General features: G+C 48.0%; 1 protein-coding gene across 1 annotated transcript; it reads left to right on the plus strand.

Annotated features, from left to right (window-relative positions):
- Nucleotides 1-665: 665 nt before the first annotated feature.
- On the plus strand, nucleotides 666-14,472 carry LOC116100423 (cytochrome P450 2F2). The gene is made up of 10 exons (XM_031384237.1): nucleotides 666-725; nucleotides 2,338-2,528; nucleotides 2,621-2,783; nucleotides 5,009-5,158; nucleotides 9,576-9,736; nucleotides 10,203-10,379; nucleotides 10,752-10,893; nucleotides 11,663-11,850; nucleotides 13,301-13,442; nucleotides 14,029-14,472. The coding sequence occupies exons 2-10, from the start codon at nucleotides 2,358-2,360 to the stop codon at nucleotides 14,208-14,210; spliced, it is 1,476 nt and encodes a 491-aa protein (XP_031240097.1). The 5' UTR covers nucleotides 666-725; nucleotides 2,338-2,357; the 3' UTR covers nucleotides 14,211-14,472.
- The last annotated feature ends 3,764 nt before the right edge of the window (nucleotides 14,473-18,236 follow it).

Genomic DNA, 18,236 nt, shown 5'->3' on the forward strand with positions numbered 1-18,236 from the left:
TCCGTTTTAGTCTCTATTTCCTTCTTTCTCTTCTTTAACTTGACAAGCAGCAATATCGTGTGTGTCATTTTAATCCATGTCTCTTAGGATATTTTATTGCCAGACTGAGAGAGACAAAATGAGGGTCATAAAGAGATAAACCACAAGACTCAAGAAGAATCCAATGAAAGAGTTGCCCAGAAATGAAGAGTCAACGCGGAGGGAATGGCCCGTACACAAGGCCTCCTGGCCGGGGAAGCAAAACTGGACTTGAACCCATAAACACAGAACAGAAGAGCTCAAACTAGGACTGGATCCAGTATTGGATCCACAATACTCCCTCCCTGGCCCATTCATTTTTTAGCCAACACCCCATAATCCCACCTTCTCCTTAAGAACCAGGCCCAGAGTCGAGAAGCCTTTGCCCTATTCCAAGGCAAATAACAAGTGCTGTCCACACAGAGGAGATTTAAGGTCAGCCTTCAAGCCAGGAGGACCCAGTCAAACGACAGAGGGCTCTAGAGGTGTGGCCACATTTTACCCCACCATGCCAGCTGGCTAAGAGCCCAGGGTCTACAGGAAAGGTATGCTGGGATGGTAGGAGGAGGTTAAGATCTGGGAAGAAGGCAGGGCAGAGGAGGAGCATGGAGAGACAACTTAAGAGCAGGCACCCCCCCACACACACACACACACACACTGCAGCACACACAAGAGCTCCAGAACATTGCTACAGAATACTGATACAGGTGAGGGGTGACTCTCAAGAGAGGTCACTGGCTCTGGCTCTGAAAATCAGTTCTGGGACTTGTATGTCTGTCTCAGCTCGTGGACCATGCCCTTTATATCCTCCAGTCCTCAGTCCCCTTTAGAAGGAGGACTCTCTCTCTCTCTCTCTCTCTCTCTCTCTCTCTCTCTCTCTCTCTCTCTCTCTCTCTCTCTCTCCTCTCTCTCTCTCCTCTCTCTCTTTCTCTCTCTCTCTTTCTCTCTCTTTCTCTCTCTCTTTCTCTCTCTCTCTTTCTCTCTCTCTTTCTCCCTTCCTTCCTCCCTCCCTCCCCCTCTCCCTCCATCCCTCCCTCCCTCTCTCTCTCCGACTGTCTCCCATCTATCTCCCCTTTATTCCCTATTTTTTTCTTCTTTTTAACTTGACAAGCAGCAATATCATGCATGTCATTTTAATACGTGTCTTTTAAGATCCTTTATTTTGCAGTGTCTATCTCTGGATGGTTTCATAGTTTTCTGGTTTGGTTTCTTTGTTGTTGTTTGGTTGGCTTTGAGCTCATTTGTTTGGGGTTTTATTATTGTTTTATTTGAAGGGGTTGTTTTGTTTTGTTGTTTTGCTTCCTGTGACAAGATTTTGATGCATGGCCCCCGACTGGCTGGAAACCCACTGTGTAGATAAGGCTAACCTCAAACCTTTAATATCTTCCTGCCTCTGCCTCCCCCAAGCTGGGTTGCAGTTATACAGCATTATGACTGGTCTGACTCTGTTTCTTGTTTCTCTGGGCTAGGTATAGTGAATACCTATAATCCTGGCACTTAAGAGGTTGGAGCTGGGATTAATCTGAGGCCAGCATAGCCTGCCATGTGAGACCCTGTCTTAGTAGGCCAGGGAAAAAAGTGTGTATCTGTCTCTTCAACTCCATCTCTCTTCTTTCTCTTTCTCTTTCTCTGTAAGCCTCTCTCTTTCTCTCTCTCTCTCTCTCTCTCTCTCTCTCTCTCTCTCTCTCTCTCTCTCTCTGTGTGTGTGTGTGTGTGTGTGTGTGTGTGTGTATGTCTCCCCTCTGTCAGTCTGTCTCTCTCCTGTGATTTTCTCTGTCTGTACCCATGTCTGTGTGTCTCTCTATCTTTTGCTATTTCTTTTTGTGAGAGCCAGTGTTTTGGTAGATGGTTTAAGATAGACAGATAAATGAAAGATGATTGATAGATAGATAGATAGATAGATAGATAGATAGATAGATAGATAAATGTTAGGTGGATTATTGATAGATGATAGACAATCAGTAGATCAATGGTTAATAGACAACATATTGGTAGCTGGTAGATAATACAGTTACATAAACAGAAAAGACATAGATTCTACAGTTTCCAATGTTGTGACTGTTGCTTTGGGTGCCTATAGCTGTCTGTCTCCACCTGCCTCTGCATTCCTTTCTCATGTTTGTGTCTTGACAATTTGTCTGTGTCCTCACACACTCTTCCTTCTCTCTTCCTTCTTCCTCTTCTCCCTCTTAACACTCTGACATTACTCTGCCTCTCCTTCCTTCCACAGTCCCATTGCCTGGGCCCAAAAGAGGAAAATCCCAGAAGAATGTGAGTGGAGGGATCCCACACTTGACTTCTCCCACTTTGTCCCTCCAGGCACTGCAGTTGCCTTCACTATGGATGGTGTGAGCACAGCCATCTTGCTTCTCCTCCTGGCTGTCATCTATCTGTCCCTGACCTTCAGCTCATGGGGCAAGGGTCAGCTGCCTCCAGGACCCAAACCTCTCCCGATCCTGGGAAACCTGCTGCAGCTTCGCTCCCAAGACTTGCTGACCTCCCTCACCAAGGTGCAGGGGACTTGTCTTTGGCCAGGGGCAATGGAACCGGGAAGATTACCATGGCCGCTAAGCCCCTTGTAAACTCTCTCTTCTACCTCCAGCTTAGCAAGGTCTATGGGTCGGTGTTCACGGTGTACCTGGGGCCCAAGCGTGTGATAGTCCTCAGCGGGTACCAAACTGTGAAGGAGGCTCTTGTGGACAAAGGGGAGGAGTTCAGTGGCCGAGGCGCATACCCCATCTTTTTCAACTTCACCAAGGGCAATGGTAAGCCTGCCCCAACCTCCAGCTTCTAGATTTTTGCATATCTAGGAAGGGAATAAAGGTGAGAGGCTGTTCACTCAATGACATTCAGAGCTGCAGATCTCACTAATGACCTCATGAAGGATGCAGACAAGCAATGCTGAAAGAAGGGTAGAATCTACCTCACCTCCAGCTCCCACCCACACGTTGAACTGAGCAGCCATACCAACCTCCACGTCCACTCAGTCGAACCTTATGTTCACCCCATCCTTACTCTCTGTCTCAACTACATCATTGAATTTTCACTCAATCAAGTAGCCAAGTTATTGATCTTTGCCTCACCAATCTCTTTCAGGCCTACATCGGTGCCCCCCCCCCATTTCAAATCCCATCTCATTTGGGGAGATGGTGTTTGTTTGCATGGTTTGAGACTGTCTCCACCTGTCTTCACACCACTGCACCAGGAATAGTCATGGTCACACCTAGCAAAACATAGGCAGTGGGAATAGAACTCGGGTCCTCATGCTTGCATGGCAAGCAGCTTACCCACTAACCATCTCCTTCATCTTCTTTCTTCTTCAACAGCTAATTGTTTACTATATCAAAAGAAATTTTTAAAAAAAATTTAAGAAATCCAAGAGTTGGGGCTGGAGAGATGGCTTAGCAATTAAGAGCACTGGCTGCTCTTCCAGAGGACCCAGATTCAGTTCCCAGCACCCACATAGCAGCTCACAACTGTCTGTAACTCCAGTTTCAGGGAATCTGACACCCTCACACAGAAATAAGTGCAGGCAAGAAACCAATGCACATATATATATATTTAAAAAAAGAACAAGTATAACACACAAGACTTTACCCCATGATTCCTATAACATGGCCATCATGAGACTGTGACATCCCAGCACGGTCAGAACTACATTGAGGAGCTACAGGAACCCAAAGGACACACCTGACCCAGCCAGGAAGGAATTCCTGCCCCAGAGGTCCTGAAAGATGAAGATGACTAATCAGGTCAAGACAGGGTGAAAGTGTCCAGGGCCTAGGAAGATGACTCAGAGGGTGAAGCACTTGCTGCAGAAACGTGAGGTTGGGAGTTCCGATCTCCAGCCCTCACATAAATGCCAGGTAAGCATGGTGGCTGCCTGTAATCCCAGCACATACAGAAGTCAGAGACAAGAGCTCACCAGAGCTAGATTGGCAGGCTCTGGATTCAAGTGAAAGGCATTAATAAAACAGATGTGGAGAGTGACTGAGAAAGACAGCTAGTACCAATACAAATAATAAAATGTAGGTCCAGTGACATGGCTCAGGAAGTAAGGGTGCTTGCTGCCAAACCTGACTACCTGAGTTCCCACGTAGTAGAAAGAGAAAACTGATTCCTGATAGTTACACTCTGACCTTCACATACTTATGGTACATGTGTACACACACACACATACACACACACACACACACACACACACACACACATCCAATAAATAAGCATAAAAATCTTATAGTATTAATAAAAATGAAAAGAGTCTGGTATGGTAGCGCACACTTGTATCACAGCATTTGGTGGGCAGAACGACAGGAATCTTTGCAAGTTCAAGGCCAGCTTGGTCTGTAGAATGAATTTCAGGTCAGCCAGAGTTACATAGAAAGGCACTGTCAAGAACAAAAGCAAAAGGGTTTTGTTTTGTTTTGTTTTGTTTTGTTTTGTTATGAACTTTTGAAAAGTGGTTCTATGATAGAGTCCTTGCCTTTGTGTCTGTGTGCCCTTGGTTCAATCAATCCTAGCACCAAAAAATTTAGAAAGTGCGGAAGAGATTCACTTCCATGAAAGGTTACGCAAAGGCTCAGGTAGCGCGCCTGTCCTAGAACAAGTTCCCAGTGTCCCGGTATTTATTTTTCTTACTTATCTCTCTTATTTGTGTACTCAATAAGCAATAAGCAATCAACAAGATCTGGTGACAATTCAAAGGTCACTTTAACACAAAATGTGTCTTTACTCTGCCTTTCTGACACCTCAAACTGACAGGTCGGTACAGGGGACTACAGAGGCAGAGTATTCCTCAGCTGAGGAAAGACCAGAATCCTGCAGAACCCAAAGCGGGCACCTGGCCCAGTCCCAAGAGTCGGAAAGGGTTTGCTGGAAGAATTGAGGGGGATTCTAATCCTCCTCCTGATAGAGCAGGAAGAGATGACTCCGTGGCTGTGGTTTGGGAACGGTTGCCAGTTGAATTTGCCATTCTTTTTCCTTTTCCCAGGCATTGCCTTCTCCGATGGAGAACGCTGGAAGGTCCTCCGAAGGTTCTCTGTTCAAATCCTGCGGAACTTTGGCATGGGAAAAAGGAGCATCGAGGAGCGGATCCTGGAAGAAGCCCGCTTCCTGCTAGAGGTGCTGCGGAAAACGGAAGGTCAGGCCACATCCCAGGATAGCATCCATCCTGCTAGTGGGCTCCAGAACCCAGATGTGAGCAGAAACTCCTGGAGGCCTCTCACACTGCCTATGGTGTGAACTGTCCTCCTGGGGGTTGGTAGGCGTGAGGGCCTGAGGCTTGCCTTATGAACACAGCTCTGTGGAGTTGTCTGCAGCCCAACTTGTCTATTCCTAGTTGGAATGATGATGACATTCTCAAATAACTAACCACAGATCCGGAGAATTGGATTGCACCAGTTCAATTCCCAGCATGCATATGATGGTTCATCACCATCTATAATTCCCATTCCAGTGAACCCAGTGCCGCCTTCGACCTCCACAGGTACCAAGTATGCATATGGTGCACACACACACACACACACACACACACACACACACATGCAAGCAAAACATTCACACACAAATTTAAATGAATAAATCTAATTTAAAATGTTCAGGAGAAACCATCACAGCTGGACCTGCATGTGGTCATGTATACCTGCAATCCCAGAATTCAGGACGTGGAAGCAGGAGGGCCAGGAGTTCAAGATCATTCTTGGCTAAATAGTGAGTTTGAAGCCAGCGTATGTTATATGAGGCCTTATTTCAAAAAAAAAAATTAAAAAAAAAATTAAAAAGGTCAGGGGGCAAGGGGAAAGCAGGCTAGAGAGATGACTCTGTGATTAAGAGCACCTCCTGCTCCTGCAGAGGACTTGGGTTCAGTTCCAAACACCCACACGGTAGTTCACAACTTCCTGTAGCTCCAGCTTCAGAGGACCCCACACCCTCTGGCCTCCACGGGCATCCATACACACGTATGCGTACACACTGAAAGACCAAACAAACACACACATAACCAAAACTAAATACTTTTGGGGTTGATCATTTTATTTCTTATGGGATTTATAATTAGGAAGGTAGAACACCTTCCTAGAATCCCACAAGAGGTGGTTAGGGGCGTGGCTCAGTGGTAGAGCCCCTGCCTAGAATCCCCCACTGAGGGGCTGAGGGCGTGGCTCGGTGGTAGAGCCCCTGCCTAGAATCCCCCAGTGAGGGGCTGGGAGCATGGCTCAGTGGTAGAGCTCCTGCCTAGAATCCCCCAGTGAGGGGCTGGGGACGTGGCTCAGTGGTAGAGCTCCTGCCTAGTATCCTCCAGTGAGGGGCTAGGGGCGTGGCTCAGTGGTAGAGCCCCTGCCTAGAATCCCCCAGTGAGGAGCTGGGGGCGTGGCTCAGTGGTAGAGCCCCTGCCTAGAATCCCCCAGTGAGGAGCTGGGGGCGTGGCTCAGGGGCAAAGTACTTGCCTGGTGTGCATAAGACCTCAGTTCCATCTTAGCAATACAAAGTTCAAACAAAATCACAGTTTTCTACAGCTCCAAGACCCTTGGGTATGGTCATCTCTCTGAAACTTCATTAGCACTCAGAAGGTGGAGACAAAAGGATCATGATGAGTTCAAGGCCAGTCTTCACAGTACATCAAGATTCTGAATGAGAAAAAAAAAATTACATAAACTCATGGAGTCTCATAATCTGCCCCACTTTACAGAAGAAACCAAAATGCAGAATACAAAAGACAAAACACAGTAACTCTTCCCTGCTCTCCAAATCCGACTGGCTTTGGCAGGAAAAAAAATTGGGATCACAAGTGACCTAAGTGTGGTCACAGCTGCTTATGTTAGCTCCTTAATGCTCTGATACAGTCCCACAAATGGGGCTCGTGAGACATCTCAGCAGACAAAGGTGCTCGCGGCCAAGCCTGGCCTACACAGGGAAGGGAGAGAGCACGTCCTCTGACCTCCATTTTCATGTCATCGCACACGCACACACACACACACACACACACACACACACCAAATACAGAAAAATTTGTTTTTTCAATTGCCACAAATTATTATATTAATATAACACAGTTTGTTTGTTTGCTTGTTTTAGCTAGGTTTGTCACTCTATAGCCCAAGCTAGCCTAAGACTCATAGCAATTCCCCTGCCTCAGTCTCCCAAGTGCTTCAGTTGCAGGTGCAAGACAGCACACCCAGCCAGATTCGTTACCTTACATGGTTTTATAGGTTCGAAGTACTAAGGGAGCCAATAGAGTGCTCGCTCGCTCTCACTCTCTCTTGCTCTCTTGCTCTCTCGCTCCCTCTCTCTCTCTCTCTCTCTCTCTCTCTTTCTCTCTCTCTCTCTTTCTCTTTCTTTCTCTTTCTCTCTCTCTCTTCATCATTTTTCACACTAACACAGTTTTTTTTATTTTTCAAGACAGGGTTTCTCTGTGTAACCCTGGCTGTCCTGGAACTTGCCTCTAGACCAGGATAGCCTCGAACTCAGAAATCTACCTCCCTCTGCCTCCTAGGTGCTGGGTTTAAAGGCATGTGCCACCACCAACCTAGCTAACACACTTTGTTTTATACCCACTTAACTCTTCTTTATAAGGACCTTACTGAGGCCCAACCAGGTAATTCAGAATATTTTTCTTATTATCAAATTTATCTTTGAGATTTTATGATCTTTTTTAATTATGCGTCTGGGGGAGGTGTGTGCCCGAGTGCAGCTGCCTGAATAGCCTAGAGGCATTGGATCCCCTGGAGATGAGATACAGATAATTGTGAGCTGCCCAGTGTAGGTCCTGAATACCAAACCCACATGATCTGCAAAAGCAGTCCATATTCCTAACTACTGGGCCATTTCTCCAGCCCCATATTACAAAACTCTGAATACCATCATGTAAGATGGTAAGATCCTGGGGTGGGGAGATGGACTCCCATGGTGTCCAGTGTTCTGCCTTCCACAGCAGTTTTCTTTATGGCAGCCCCAGGATGGATTAGGTCTCAGCTATGCATTTCCCTGGCTCTATCTAAGAGCTCCATGAGGAGGGGACTGTCACCAAATCCATTTTACGGATGAGAACTGAGGTTCAGATAAAGAAAAAGCATGGAGACTAAGAGCCCGCACTAGAATCGAAGCAAACCCTACCTTCAAATACTGTTTTCTGGACTGTGCTCTTACACCTTAGATGTTGTGTTGAAATGTGAGTTTTGTTTGCCTGTTTTTTTTTTTAAAAAAAGAAAGAAAGAAAGAGAGAAAGAGAGAAAGAAAGAAAGAAAGAAAGAAAGAAAGAAAGAAAGAAAGAAAGAAAGAAACTCTGTAGCCCAGGCTGGCCTGGAACTCACAATGAGCCTCCTGCCTCAGTCTCCCAAGTGCTGGGATTACAGGCCTGCACCATGGGACCTAGCATTTGTTACTTTTATTGTATCCTATAGTATGTTTAGCTGTTGGATGGTTAGAGGTTAGGTTTTTTTTTTTTTTTTTTTTTTTTTTTTTTGGTTTTTTGTTTTGTTTTGTTTTGAGTTTGTGGTCTATCCTGTGTTCTTCCGACATTGTGTGCGGTGTGCTGCACTGTGAAGTCTGTGCACCCCAATGTTAACTTACTATGTGTCTCCTCTTCTGTTGTCTGGTTGTGTGTCTCAGGATGCCAGTGTGTTCTGGGCTATCCCATGGGCTGCTGGGAGCTACTGCTGTGCGCTGGGCAGTCAGATGTTGGAGTATACTGACATCATGAGGCAGTACATTGCAACTGCGCCTTGGGATGTCCCTGGGCTGCCTGGCATATTTCCTGCTTGGTTGGTTTATGAGGTTTTGTTTTGTTTCTTTCATTGAGACAAAGTCTCTCATAGCCCTGAGTGGTCCGGAGCTCTCTGTGCAGCCAAGAATGACCTGGAACTCCTGATCCCTGCCTTTGCCTCCCCAGTGCTGAGATTGCCGAAGTCAACCACTATAACCAAACGTCTATTTTTTTTTTTTTTAATTCAGGGTTTATTTGAGTGTACATGAATTTGGGTTATTGTGTGCCGAGTGTGTGGGGATGCCTGCCAAGGCCAGAAGAAAGAGTCAGATCTCCTGGAGTTATAGGCAATCATCAATATCCTGAAGTACCCTTGCTGAGCCCACAACCCTCGGGTCCCCAACTGTCTAATTTTGAGACAGTTTTGAGCCGTGTAACCCAGGCCGACCTCAAACTTGCAGCAACCGCCCTGCCTCGGCCCCTCAGCTGGGGTTACAGGTGCTAGCCACCCTTGAGACTCTTTGGCTGTGCTTACTGGTGACTTCTGTGGGCAGCTGTTTGCTATGGTACCTGTGTGCCATGCTGTGGGCAGTGTGATATACCCAAGAACAGCCAGTATTAAGGATTCTTGTTCTGCAGGATAAGCTGAGTTTTGGTATGCATGACATTACCAAAGTATTTCGGAGTGTTGTCATACTGCACACTGCGTGGCCACTCGAGAACATTCTGGACTGCAAGATGCTGTTTCATGAGTGGGTGAACACTGAGCAAACGGAAACTGTGGCGGCACTCCGTCTGGCTATAGAACATGTTGTATTGGCAGAGCTTCACACTGACCTACTTCACCTCTCCACCTCAGGCAAGCCCTTTGACCCGGTGTTTATCCTGAGCCGCTCGGTGTCCAACATTATCTGCTCAGTCGTCTTTGGAAGTCGCTTCGACTATGACGATGAGCGCCTCCTCACCATCATCCACTTTATCAATGACAATTTCCAGATTATGAGCAGCCCCTGGGGCGAGGTAAGCACTCTGAGTTCAACCAGATGGGGTCGTGGGTCCACAGGGCCCAAAAAAGCACCAAGGGCCCGTGAGGTGATACATGCCTATAGTCTCCTTAGTATGGACTAAGGAGACCGAGGTGAGAGGATTGCCACAAGTTCCTGACCAAGCTAGACTAAATAGAAAGAACTCCTCCAGCAGGGGCTAAAGAGCCAGGTTGTGTCTCAGAAAAATAAATTCGTAAAACCAATAGAGATGTAGCTGGCCTGGTCTGCCCCCACTCCTTACCTTATAACCCCACCCCAGTTACACAGTCCACCCATGCTCCTCTGTCCTCCCCCCTCCCTCCCACTCTCTTTCCACCCTCGCAGAACTTGGCTGCCCCTGCCAAGACCGGGTCTGAGTCGATTTAATCTGTTTGCCTTACTTAGCCTATCCATCAACCCCCAAGTTTGCTTCACGAAGCCTTTCCAACTCTGGTCCCCAGATGTACAACATCTTCCCGAGTCTCCTTGATTGGATACCTGGGCCGCACAGACGAGTGTTCCGGAACTTTGGAGGCATGAAAGATCTCATCGCCCGCAGCGTCCGTGAACACCAGGATTCCCTGGACCCCAACTCTCCCCGGGACTTCATCGACTGTTTCCTCACAAAGATGGCACAGGTAGCTGTGAGATAAAGATTCTCCCTCTGGGCTGGTGTGAAGTCCTCCTGCTGCCCCCAGCCTCAAACCTGAAAGGGATCTCAGCTTGGGTAGAATCGTGAAGCTGTGGCACCTGGCCCTGCTGGACGGCTGCCCAGAGCGACTACCAATTAACAAATCGTTAAGCCGTTGTTGTGGTTGGCCAACTTGTTGACCTTGAGCCTTGCCACTTTTTATCTCTCCCTTCACATTACCCGGCTCCCACAGAAAAAGTTAGCTCAAGAGAGGGACCGAAACAGCGACTAGTAACAATAGCAGCTGAGCGGGTCACACAGGATCCAAAGTATAAGCTTCTCCCAGTCCCTGACTCATAGTACCATCCATCGACCACAGGAGAAGCAAGACCCACTGAGCCACTTCAATATGGATACCCTGCTGATGACCACACACAACCTGCTCTTCGGTGGCACGGAGACCGTGGGCACCACATTGCGCCACGCCTTCCTCATTCTTATGAAGTACCCCAAAGTGCAAGGTACACCGGCAGCAAAGCCCTCTCTACATTCCCTCCTCCCTCTCCGACCCTCTACTCCCACTCTACCCCGTCCGGGGATCTAGTAGAGCCCTCCATTAACAACCCTCTCATACAAGCCAAACCAAGGGAGAGGCTGACCCCACCAGCTATTTGGCCCTCAGGGTCCACACAGTGCCATTCCCGATCGTGCCTGTGTACTTATTGGACCTGCCCACAACACGCGTGACTGTCCGGCCTCTGAGTCCTTCTTCCTCTCTCCTCTCAAAACCCTGCCCCTGAGCCCCAGTCACAAGGTCTGCTAAGAACCTTGACCTGTTCTGAGTAACAGGACTCCCTCTAGCACATAAGCCTCCCCCCCCCACCCCACCCCCCGGCCCCAGGCTCCGCCTCCTGTGTGTCTTCCTGGCTTTGCGGGAGACAGCTGCACAGCCCAACCACTAGGTTCATGAGCCTCAAAGCCCTTCCAGAAATCAAATGAGGGTCCTAGGATCCAAACAGCCCTAAAGCCCATCTACACAAACTCACACCCAGAAACCCTTGCAATAATCCACATTTTCCCTCTCAAAAACAAATAAATGCTTTGAAACCCAGACTAACCAAAATTCGCAGCTATCCTCCTGCCTCGGCTTCCCGCGTGCACTGATTACAGGCCACTGCCTACAATTAGAAAAGCTCTGACTTGATCCTGTCCCATACACTCCCACAAACCTGTTCCAGTCCCAGCAGTTACTCGGATCCGTCATCCACTACCCTCCCCTTCCACCTCCAGACCGCGTGCAGGATGAGATTGATCGTGTGGTGGGACGCTCACGGATGCCGACGCTGGAGGACCGTGCATCCATGCCTTACACAGACGCAGTGATCCACGAAGTGCAGCGCTTTGCAGACGTCATCCCCATGAACCTGCCCCACCGCGTCACTCGGGACACACCTTTCCGGGGCTTCCTGATACCCAAGGTGTGCTGGGCTACTGAAACAACATGGGAGTAACCTAGGAAGAGATGTCTCAGGCTTTTGAAATTGGCTAAGGGGTACCCTAGACCCTAGCAATAAGCTCCCAGAGTACCAAGCTGCAGACATGGGGAGTTGCAAATATTTTTTCCAATTTTGTTTTGTTTTGTTTTGTTTTGTTGTAGTTTAAGACAGGGTTTCTCTGTATAGCCCTGGCTGTCCTGGAACCCACTCTGTAGACCAGGCTGGCCTCAAACTCAGAAATCCGCCTGCCTCTGCCTCCCAAGTGCTGGGATTAAAGGCATGCACCAGCACTGCCTGGCCCAATTTTAAATTTTATTTTTTACATGTATGGGTGTTTCACCTAAATGTCTGTGTACCATATGCATGCAGCACCCAACAGGCCAGAAGAGGGCGCTGTGGCCTCTGGAACTGAAGTTACAGATGGTTGGGAGGCATCAAGAGGGTGCTGGGACTTGAACCCAGGTTCTCTGCAAGAGCAGCCACTGCCCTTAACATCATCTCTCCAGTCTTTTTTTTTTCCAGAGTGGGGGGAGTCTTTTGTAGCCCAGGTTGGCCTTGAACTCCTTACATGACTGAGGCTGGACTTGAACTCCTGATCCTCCTGCCTCCTTCTCCAGTGTACTGGAATTCTACCACCCCTGGCTTAGCCATCTTAGAGCCATCTTTTTATTGTTATTGTTGTTGTTGTTGTTGTTGTTGTTGTTATTGGTTTTTTCGAGACAGGGTTTCTCTGTATAGCCCTGGCTGTCCTAGAATTCACACTGTAGACCAGGCTGGCCTCGAACTCAGAAATCTGACTGCCTCTGCCTCGCAAGTGCTGGGATTAAAGGTGCGTGCCACCACGGCCTGGCCATCTTAGATTCTTTAAAACAGAGTTCCTTCATCCCAGAAGGAATTGGAACTCCTTCCTACCTCAAGCCCCTTCCTTGGACCCCTCTCCAGAATTACTAGAGTTTGGAATTTTATCTGAACATCTCCTGAGGTCAAAATACCATTCTTGGAGGACACCCTCTCCAACTACCTTGCACCCCTGCACACCTCCACTCAGAAATCCTGAATCTGCTTCTGCAAAGCTCAGGACCAAGGGTGGCCCCCATCCTTTTTTCAGACCTCAGCAACAGCTTCTAGCACCCATCTCTAGGAGACTTAGATGGAGTCCCACCTGGCCTCCTTTTCAAATCCCTCATGCTCCATCTTTGCAGCACAGAAACCCGAGTTTGGGGGCGGGGGGACCAAACAAACAAATAACCCCTGGAAAATGTCATGGAAAGATGTCTCAGCAGTTAAGGGCGCTTCCAAAGGAACCAGGTTGGATTCCCAGCATTCACACAGCAATTCACATGCATGCAGGAAAACACTCATACACATAAAATAACATTGTGTTAATCCTCAGCGAGTGTGCATCACTGACTCTGTCTCTTCGCCCACACAGGGCACAGACGTCATCACACTCCTTAACACTGTGCACTATGACTCCAACCAGTTCAAGACGCCTCAGGAGTTCAATCCTGAGCATTTTCTGGACGACAATCAATGTTTCAAGAAGAGCCCCGCCTTCATGCCATTTTCGGCTGGTAAGAGATGGAGTGAACTGTAAATCTAACCCTACTCTTCAAACTGTCTCGATCTATCCCCACCCCATCCCATCCTTGGCTTAGCATACAGAAATTTCCCTTTTCCAATTTGGTTCCTATAACACCAAGGTAGAAGCCACTTAAGAATGATTATTATCAGACTCTCCACTAGGTGGCGCGGCTGGCTCTGGTTTTTCTTGCAGCGGTGGCGGAGGGGGTGCGGCTGGGGGAAGGGAACTGGGAAGCGAAGGAGGTGGGAAGGAGGAAATGAGGACTAATGTCAGATAGATTGCTTTTGTGTGTCCGATGCTGTCTCTGAGAAGGGGCAATGGCTGAGGGTTGGGCTCCGTAGCCAGATCACAGTGGATTGCACCCCAGTTCTGTCCCAGCTGTGGTAACGTTCTGATACAAGATTTGAGCCCAGGCAGTTGCATTCATATCGGCAGCTACCTCGGCTTCATTCCCTCTTGTGTCAGTGATATCCCCAATCATGATCTTCAAACCCATACATTTTCCTCTAAGACTATGAGATGCAGCCCACACTCTTTTACCTCACCCTCTGCTCTTGGCCCTCCCGCCCACACAGGACGCCGACTGTGTCTGGGAGAGCCACTGGCGCGAATGGAGCTCTTCTTATACTTCACCTCCATTCTGCAAAACTTCACGTTGCATCCGCAGGGGGCGCCTGAGGACATCGACCTGACCCCGCTCAGCTCAGGGCTGGGCAATTTGCCAAGACCTTTCCAGTTGTCTATGCGCATTCGCTGAGTACTGCGCCCAGGGACTGCTCTGTCCCTCTTCCAGTTGGGTTTCACCGTCATGGGCCTCCATCGATATCTGCTTCACATTATCTTCCCTAAACCCTGGGCCTGCCACGTAACGGTCCCTTACCTCTCCTATCTTAAGCCCATCTTCATGAGACGAATGATGTGACAAAGGGAAATATCTGTCATATTCACAGAACCTATTCTATGATGCACCCTTTTTCTGGCTTTTTGTGTCATTTCCTAGTAAATATCTTAATAATAGATGTGTATCTGACTTGGCTAAATTAATGGAAGAGATCAACCTGTTACAATACAGCAGCAATTTAAGAGCTGTGGGTCAAATCCCCTTTTCACAAGACTCATCAAAGACAATCTGCATATCAGATATTCACATTATGACTCACAACGGCAAAATTACAGTTATAAAGTAGCAACAAAAATAATTTTACCACAACTTGAGGAATTATTGGGGGCCACAGCATTAGGAAGGTTGAGAACCACTGTTTTATCGTGAGGAGGTAGAAGGTCTGATACAGAGGGAGACATGACCATCCTAAGCCATGCCCATCCTAAGGCTCTCCTGGAGTTACCAGATGCAAAGTCAAAGACTTGTCCAGGCTACTGAATGAGTTCAAAGCCAACTTAACTGTCTCGAAGTTCATTTTTGAGAGTATTGAAGATAATAGCTCACTGATAGAGTTCTTGCAAACACGAAAGCCGCCCATGGTCCAGTCTCCAGTACTACAAATGAAGGAGGGGCAGGGGAGCTAACGTTTTTTTCTGGAAACCAGCTGGAAAGGAAAGAATGTGGGGGCATGAGCACAGGCAGAAAAACCAAGAACGAGGGGAGAAAGGTCACCAGGGGAGATAGCAAGCAGGGGGCCTGTGGGATTGAAACTGGAAGGACTGAGAAAAACAAATTACAAAAGATTAAACTATGCTTCCCAAGGAAATAGCTCTAGATGACTCCGTTAATTATTCCTATAGAACAAAGAAGTATTGTTACCCCATGTTTGCAGACCAAACTGAGACTAGGAAAGATGCAATGGTTTGCCCAAGATCACACTGGAGCACTCGCCACAGACACAACAGGTCTAACCACTACCCTTTAATAAACCAGGAGCTTCAGAGGACAGAAGAAACCATCATCAGAGACAGAAGAGACTAGAGATAAAGAAAAAAATGGGAGCCAGAGAGTTGGCTCAGCAGTTAAGAGAACTTCCTGCTATTCCAAAGGACCCTGGTTCAAGTCCCAGCACCCACATGATAGCTCACAATGATTCACTCCAGTTCCAGGGGATCTGACACCTGGCCACCACAGGCACTAGCAATACATGTGCCACACAGACACGAATGCAGACAAGACATCCATACACATAACAAAGATTTTTTTAAAAAGAAAGAGAAGCCGGGCCGTGGTGGTGCACACCTTTAATCCCAGCACTTGGGAGGCAGAGGCAGGCGGATTTCTGAGTTCAGGGCCAGCCTGGTCTACAGAGTGGGTTCTAGGACAGCCAGGGATACACAGAGAAACCCTGTCTCGAAAACAAAAACAAAAAACAAAATGAGAGAGAGAGAAATGAGAGAGATAGAGAACATTAAAGAGCAGGGAGAGGAGACACACGCAAAGAAAAAGAAAAATGGGCCTAGCAAAAAGACCAGTATTGGCATAGGACACCCACCCAGGACCAAGTTCTCAGCACAAAGATTTATTTGCCCCAGAAAGACAAGGATGGGGAATAAGAGGCAAAGACAGGAGATAAAGGATGAGGAAGAAGGAGAAAGGAATGAGGGAGATGGGGAAGGGAATGAGGGAGCGGCAGAAGGGCTATTTCTCCTCAAGTACAAGGGACTGCCTCTGGATAGAGAAGAGACAGACACATAGAAAAAATGGTGGTTCATAAAGGTAAAGGGGGAAACCCTGTGTTAGGATGAGATATTAATTTTGCTTGGACAGGTTAATTAGGACATCCAAGGGGAACTTTTGCTTGCTGGACTTAAATTCTTCAATAGCTGGACCTTGGTGGTCAGCCTCAGAAGGAAAAAGTGGACCAATAAGGAAATAGGTCTTCATGAGTAGCTTTAGGAATGGAATCTAATGGTTTTTAGTAAGGCAGAAGGAATGGGGGAGCAAGGCAAGCAAGGCCTGCCAGAGCCATGCTTGCCATGCTTGGTCTTGTTAGAGACCCTTCACCAGGAAACCCAGGTCTGCAGTCTCAGTTACTCCAGAGACTGGGGCAGAAGGGTCACTAATTCAAAACCTGCTCTGCTACAGAGTGAGTTGAAAAGCCATCCTGGACAACTTAGTGAGATCTTGTCCCAAAAAGGAAAAGAGCTTGGCAGCTCAGTGTGGTGGCCCACACATCTTTAATCCCAGAGTTTGAGAGGCAGACACAGGCAGATGAGTTCAAGACCAGCATTCTCTACATAGTGAGTTCCAGGCCCACCAAGGCTACATAATTAGATCCTGGCCCCTTCCCCTATGCTGGGACCAGAGTGGAGGCTTGAAATGTTGTCCAACAGTAGAGAGCTTGCTGAGAATTCAACAACAGAGGGTTGGGAGCATGACTCAGTGATAGAGCCCCTGCCTAGCATGGGCAATGCTCTGAGTTCAAGTCCTAGTACTGGAGGCAACAGTGACAACGAAAAGACAGAGAAAGAAAAGAGAAGAACCATGTGTAAAAAAACTGAAGTGACAAACACAAACCCTGTATGGGTCTGAGCTAGGTCCTCCGCATGTACCTATGTTCTGGTTGAGTAGCTTGGTGTTCTTGTGAGACTCCCAACATTGGGAGTTGGGGAGTGGGGGCTGTCTCTGACTGCTTTGCCTGTGCTTGGCACCCTATTCACACATCTGCGTTGCCTCGTCCAGCCTTGACATGAGTGTTTGCACCTAGTCTTATTGTAGGCTGTGCTTACTTGATATCACCTGCTCTGTGTTCTGAAGAAAAATGGAGGAGACGTGGATCTGGGGGTGGGGGTGGAGAGGGGATTTGTGGGGAAAGGACTGAGAGGAGCTGAGGAAGGGGAAACTGCGGTCCAGATGTAGTGTATGAGAGAATAAAAAGAAGAAAAGAAAGAACCATGTGTAGAGGCGGTAAAAAAAAAAAGTGGGAAGACAGACTCTGGCTCCCCATCCCCTCGCAGGCCAACTCCTTTCCTCTGGAATCCCTCCCTGTGGGGTGGGGATGCAGTCACAGGCATGAAGCTTCAAAGCTTAGCACTGACCCTAACATCTTGACATGTTGCTGATGACAGCTTTCCTCCCAAGCTGCAGGCACAGTGTCTCTGGCTCCCAGCCACAGGCAGCCCTGAAGTGGAGAGGTCTACCTTGAAAAGAGTCTCCCCAAAGCCATCAGAAGTTCGGACATGCTCTGCAGAGCCTGAGGCCAGCCTAGGCCAGGGCTATAGATAATCCTGACATGGGACATTGACTTCCTAATCCCTATAGGGAGAACACAGGGTCTACTTCAGAACCTGAACAGGCATGAAAAGGCCCAGGGAGAGATGACAAAGAGAAATATATGGGGATACTTAAAAGAAATGAGGCGTGGTGATACAGAGCCAGAATCTTGGCACTTGGGGAGGCAGAAGCAATTGATTCTGATCTCAAGATCAGCACAGGCTACAATAGTGAGAGAGTCTCTGTCTCAGAAGCCAGATCTGTTGGTAAAGACCTTCAGTCCCAGATATTTGGGAGGCTGAGACACCATCACAGTAAGTTCATGGCCAGACTGGGCAACTTAGTGAGATCTTGTCTCAAAACAAAAAGCAAAAATAAACAAACAAAAAAGCTAAGCATCTAGCTAGAATCCCCCAGTAGCGGGCTGGGAGTGTAGCTCAGTGGTAGAGCCCCTGCCTAGAATCCTCCAGTGAAGGGATGGGGTGTGGCTCAGTGGTAGAGTCCCTGCCTAGAATCCCCCAGTGAGGGGCTGGGGTGTGGCTCAGTGGTAGAGCCCCTGCCTAAAATCCATCCCCCAGTGAGGGGCTGAAGCTATGGCTCAGTGGTAGAGCTCCTGCCTAGAAC

The sequence above is a fragment of the Mastomys coucha genome, unplaced genomic scaffold (genome assembly GCF_008632895.1).
Source record: "Mastomys coucha isolate ucsf_1 unplaced genomic scaffold, UCSF_Mcou_1 pScaffold21, whole genome shotgun sequence".
In the NCBI taxonomy this organism is placed as follows: domain Eukaryota; kingdom Metazoa; phylum Chordata; class Mammalia; order Rodentia; family Muridae; genus Mastomys; species Mastomys coucha.